The sequence below is a fragment of the Rhinopithecus bieti genome, unplaced genomic scaffold (genome assembly GCF_001698545.2).
Source record: "Rhinopithecus bieti isolate Rb0 unplaced genomic scaffold, ASM169854v2 scaffold_5613, whole genome shotgun sequence".
NCBI classification, from domain to species: Eukaryota; Metazoa; Chordata; class Mammalia; order Primates; family Cercopithecidae; genus Rhinopithecus; species Rhinopithecus bieti.
Window position 1 is genome coordinate 377,913 of NW_016804845.1, and position 6,000 is coordinate 383,912.

General features: G+C 40.9%; 1 protein-coding gene across 1 annotated transcript in view; it reads left to right on the forward strand.

Moving 5' to 3' along the window:
• ADAMTS12 (ADAM metallopeptidase with thrombospondin type 1 motif 12) overlaps positions 1 to 6,000 on the forward strand; it is a 373,663-nt gene that overhangs the window by 288,160 nt on the left and 79,503 nt on the right. The window contains 1 exon segment of the mRNA XM_017870704.1: positions 1,060 to 1,198. Coding sequence (XP_017726193.1) covers positions 1,060 to 1,198 — 139 coding nt within the window.

A 6,000-nucleotide genomic window follows, 5' to 3' on the forward strand; every position in this document is an offset into this window, starting at 1 on the left:
CATGTTACTCTGTGTTGTCCTCAAGCAAAGCATTTGGCTTTGTGAAATTCTTGCTGGAAAGAGGAGTTAGAATACAATATGTGTTCTTCAAAGGTACAAGAAATTTGTCTTTCATACTGGGCACAGAACTGTAGAAAAGGAGTGGAATGAATATACCAATAGCAGCAAAGCAGATTGAGGATGACAAATGACCAAGGAGTTAGATCCAGCCACAGTCTAAAGTTAGAGAGACATCCTTTTCGAGCCAGAGATCAGAGTGCTCACAGAAGCTGAAGGTCAAGCATGCCAGCTGTGATCCGTGAGTGTCAGGAGACTTTGCTTCCCCAGTCCCAGGGAGCAACCAATCCACTGCCTCTATGTTTAAGGTGAATCCATTTTAAACATGTGATGAGTAGACTGCCTGCAGGAGATGGAAGTAAGGGGAAGATCCCAAGAGCAGCATCGCTAAGCTAAAGCCCATGACCATTGTCAGCTCAGAACTACTATTTGTTAAAGGTACTGAGTAGCCTGAGAGGTAGGGAAAGCCATCATAAGACAACAATAACAAACATCATACAAGTTGACATTCGCTGAGGCACTGTTCTAACCACTTTACATGTGTTTGCTCATTTAACCCTCAGAACAATCCTACAAATAGACACTATTTATTATCCCCACTTTGTATATGGGCAAACTATGGCACTTACCTATATTCACAAAGCTGGTAAGTACGTAAGAACACAAAGTAACCTATCAGCCTATTGTTGGAAAGGACACTCCTTGCCATTTCCACAAAGTACTCCCCATATGATTTGATCTCCCCATTTATGTGAACTGAAATTCCCACGGGAATCCAGCCAAGAAATAATTAGATGGAGAATATATAGCTACAGGGGTAGAGGTAGACTTATAGTTATGAACTTAGACACAGACATAGGTATAGATCTATTTAATGGCATTTGTTCCAATGCATGCTTCCATTACTAATTTTAGATGACTGACATCGTGTGGTGTTTTTACATGACTGGCTTACAGTATGAAGTCATGACAGTTTGACATGACCCCTCTCTCGCCTTTTAGCTTCTATTCCAGGTGACTAACCCTGGCATCAAGTATGAGTACACAATCCAGAAAGATGGCCTCGACAATGATGTTGAGCAGCAGGTGTACTTCTGGCAGTACAGCCGCTGGACAGAGTGCAGTGTGACCTGCGGGACAGGTGAGAAACAGCCGCTGTCACTATGAAACCATGCCAGCCTCAGAGCAGGTTGTAGAGGCGATTACACCAGTGATTTGCTTTGTGCTGTCTGCCCATGGATCTGCAGGGCTCCACTGAGATGGCCAGGGGCATCTGTGAACAGTGAGCCTGCAGGGTCATGGTTTGAAGAGAGGCATTTTTTCTTTTACCAGCTCTATATACTGGCCTTTTATAGAGCTGATAAAAACTTTGATAAAAGTTTTCCATAAAACCTTTGTTTGAAGGTTTCGTTACATGTCAAACAAAAAGCATTAACAGCCACTGCTCTGGTTGAGAACCTGAGAACCACAAAAGTGGAACAACTCCTCAAACATGTACCATAAATCTTGGCCAAATTCAAACTACAATCAGCTCTTCTGATTCCTAACCCTGTGCTCTTTCTCCATCTCCTGTTTATCTGTTTTTACACATATAGCAGGGGAGCAGCTTACTCTCACAAAATCAAGCACTGGAGAGGTTCACTTGCTGCCGTGTATTAGTCAGGATGAGATAAGTTCTGCCACAAGAACAAAAACATTGAAATCTTAGTAATTCAACACAATGAAGGTTGATTTTTAACCCATCGTATGCCTGAAGCAGGTTAGAAGACTCTGCTTCATTTCCTACATAAGACATACAAAACACATGGCTTCCAGCTTGCCCTGTAAGGAAAGAAAGATGGGAGAGGCACCCTGGCTCTTTTGACAGCCTTGGCCTGGAAGTGCTGCAAGTCACTTCCACTCACATCTCATTGGTTGGCATTAGTCACATGGGTACCATCTAACTGCAAAGGGAGGCTAGCAATTATGGAGGGGTACATGGACATTTGAGGAGCATGGGATCCCTCTGCTGCAGTGCTGGATGAACTTTCCCAAACCCTATGAAGGCAGGGGTCAGGGCCTGTTGAATACATGGGGCTATATCACTCATTTAGGGGGCTTTAGTAATATCACCATATGCAAAAGCCTCTACCTCTCTTTCTCCTTTGGGTCACGTCTAAGTCTGTTCTGAAACTTCTTGCCTCTAGCCTATAACTGCAACCTGCAAGACTAGGGCAGCTATAGAGTGATGTGCCAGAACTGGTGATGTAGCAAAAGGGAAGAAAAGTGAAGCAGTGAATGAACCAGAAGACCATAGCCTACTCTTCTACAGGCTTCCTTCTCACATGCCAGGTCTCTGCAGCACCTGCTCACTGGCTTTCCCAGCCCTGAGAGGTGTGCACCATCAACCTTATAAACAATTTTTATATTATCAGCTTCTTTCTTTCCCCATTTCAGCACAGAAAGCCAAGGTTAGCTTTTAGAATTCGTAAGAATAAAACGTTCATTCTAAATTGTGTGATATTTTGACAATGCTAACTAACCCTCTGGAAATCTATCAAGGTCAAAGGTGCAGTCAGTGGCAGCAGCCATGAGCGGTGTTGATAGGAAAATCAGTCCTGCCATTCCTACCGCTGCCTCTAGCATTTCCAAACGTACTGCCCACCACTGCCCAGGGTTGGGGGCTGGGCTTAGAGTTAGGCAAAGGTAATTTAAGCAGAAAATAAGTCGGTGAAAAAATCTTCCCCTGAGGAGCAATGGGAGGAAAATGAAGTCATTGTGACTTTAGATATAAATACTTCGTCGATTTGTCATCCCCTTTGTCCTCATCTTTCTATGAAGTACAAGTTTAAGCTCTAAGTCATTTGTCCCAGGACACCATGGAATGAAACAGCCAGTGCTGATGGCAGGGACTCCCGAAAGAAACAAGAGAACATCCTCCACCCTCTTCTATTTCAAGATAGAATGGACCCTTTGCATCACACAGACAGTACTTCAGAACATCAGGAATCAAGAGATAAGTGGCTGATGTGTGCAGTGATCATAAAAAGACATCTGAAGTCAGCTAGGAAATTGGACACTCTTACCAGATGTGAATCAGACATTTGGTTTTGTCACAGCCTAAGCCTTCAGCAGCACCTCCACCTACCTAGGTAAATGTCACTCTGATTACTAAGCCTTAATGGGAAAGATCACAATGCTCACATGCTCACCTGAACTTCAGCCTCACTGTTTGTTTGAGTGAGGGCGAATCTTACTCTGGCAAAGAAGAAAGAGAGCCTATCTACTGTAATACTCTCAAACATAGAGGATGAAATGCTGTTATTCACACAGGACACACATTGCTAAATATAACATTGGAATGTTGCCTGAAACACTGAATCATTCAGTGGTGGATTTTTATTTCATCTAAGCTAAAACTTTAAGCTTAACTTTAAAAGTAAGTTAAACACATTACTGAAACATGAAAAATTATCACCACCCTAACACATGCACTTTTGCTACTTTTCTTTCTTTCAATGCATTTTTTTCTAATCATAGATGTATAAGTTGTATGCATACAGATGCATCTGTGTACATTACACACATGTATTTTTGCTGATCACAATAGGGATACTTTTTCAGGTGTTATACAATCTTCATAGCTATCAATTTTAAAGATGCATTTAATTTGCTGAAAAGATAAAGCAAAATTTCCTTAACCAATTCCTTATTGCTGTTCTTCTGATGAGCATTTGGGGACCTGTGAAAAAAAATGGTCTCGTGAGTTTTAATTTCTATGTGAAATTTCTAGGTTCAAAGAATATAAATATTCTGATAATTGACTTACACCAAATTACCAGATAATATTAACTTATTACCAAACTGATTTCCATACTAAATGGGTTACAACTAGCCGGTAGCAATCATTTTATTTTTTTAATTATTGTGTTATTTTAGTTGTACTGAGAAACATTTCAAACATACTAGCAAAATAGAGAATATAGTAACAAATTATTTTGCACTAAGCACTCAGCTTTATTGCTCTTACCATTTTGTTGTTAGTTTTTTTTTTTTTTTTTTTTTTTCTTTTGAGATGGAGTCTCGCTCTGTTGCCCAAGCTGGAGTGCAGTGGCTGGATCTCAGCTCACTGCAAGCTCCGCCTCCTGGGTTCACGCCATTCTCCTGCCTCAGCCTCCCGAGTAGCTGGGACTACAGGCGCCGCCACCATGCCCAGCTAGTTTTTTGTATTTTTAGTAGAGAAGGGGTTTCACCGTGTTAGCCAGGATGGTCTCGATCTCCTGACCTTGTGATCCGCCTGCCTCGGCCTCCCAAAGTGCTGGGATTACAGGCTTGAGCTACCGCGCCCGGCCTGTTGTTTGTTTCAATCTTTACTATTAAAGACAAAAAAAAAAAAAAAAAAAATCCCACAACTACAATCAAGAAGCTCATTCCACCTCCACTTCCTTCACTTTTTCCCCAAAGTTAACTAGGGTCATGAAACTAGTGTTTATTATTCTATGTATATGATTAAATACTTTTACTATACATATGTATAGCTGTACACATTATATAGGATTGTTTCTCAGGCATTTAAGTTTTCTGCAAATAGTATCATATGCACTATACCATGCTTTGTCTTTTTTTCCCCTCAACATTATGCTTTTGAGGTAAATTCACATTGATTAAAGTAGCTCTAGTACTTTTTTTTTTCTGTCGCCCAGGCTGGAGTGGAATGGCACAATCTTGGCTCATTGAAACTTCTGCCTCTGGGTTCAAGCGATCTCTTGCCTCAGCCTCCCGAGTAACTGAGATTACAGGCATGCACCGTCACATCCAGCTAATTTTTGTGTTTTTAGTAGAGACGGGGTTTCACCATGTTGGCCAGGCTGGTCTCAAACTCCTGACCTCAAGTGATCCACCTGCCTTGGCCTCCCAAAGTGCTGAAATTACAGGGATGAGCCACTGTGCCCAATCTCTCATACATTTATTTTAAGGGTTGTGTACTGTTCTATTGCATGAATATATCATGACTTATTTATACATTCTACTATTTTGCAGCTATAAATATTTCTGCAATTCTGTAATGAATACCTTATGATTATTCCCTTATTACCTCAATATTTGGGCTTCTTTAATATGTATACCTAAAAGTAAAATTCCTAGGTCATACAGTCTGTGCATATTGTAGGGGTAAATCTGTGAACTCATAGGGTGCCATGGAATATTTTAAATTTTCCAGGGAAACAATGAAATGTTAAAGGGAAACACAGCAAGAGTTAACATTTCTTGGACATCATGTGTCTGCTATTAGCTCGAGGTAGTTCAAGGTTAGGTCACACTACATTCTTTTCAATGACATTCTATGTTTGTGAAACTGGTTTTTCAGTGGTTACTTTGATTAAAAAATCAAGTACCACCTGAAAATCAATGTGAAACTAGAAATATGGCATCTAGTCTCATTCCAAGATTTGAAAAATTGTACAATATCCAATAGATGCACACATCTCATCAGCGTAAGTTAGTTTAAAATGAAACAAAAATACTATTTTTTTCTTTCTTTCTTTTTTTTTTTTTTTTTTTTTTTGTTTATTTGAGATGGAGTTTCATTCTTGTTGCCCAGGCTGGAGTGCTATGGCTAGATCTTGGCTCACCGCAACCTCCACCTCCTGGGCTCAAGTGATTCTCTCTTGCCTCAGCCTCCCGAGTAGCCAGGATTACAGGCATGCGCCACCACACCTGGCTAATTTTGTATTTTTAGTAGAGACAGGGTTTCTCCATGTTGGTCAGGCGGGTCTCGAACTCCTGACCTCAGGTGATCCGCCCACTTCGGCCTCCCAAAGTGCTGGGATTACAGGCGTGAGCCACCATGCCCTGCCTGTTTCTCAGTTTATATGTATTATTCTTTCAGATGGCTACTAAGTTGTTGGACCATAAATCTTTATTAAGTTAGGACTGAATTATTTAATGAATGGAACTGTTAAA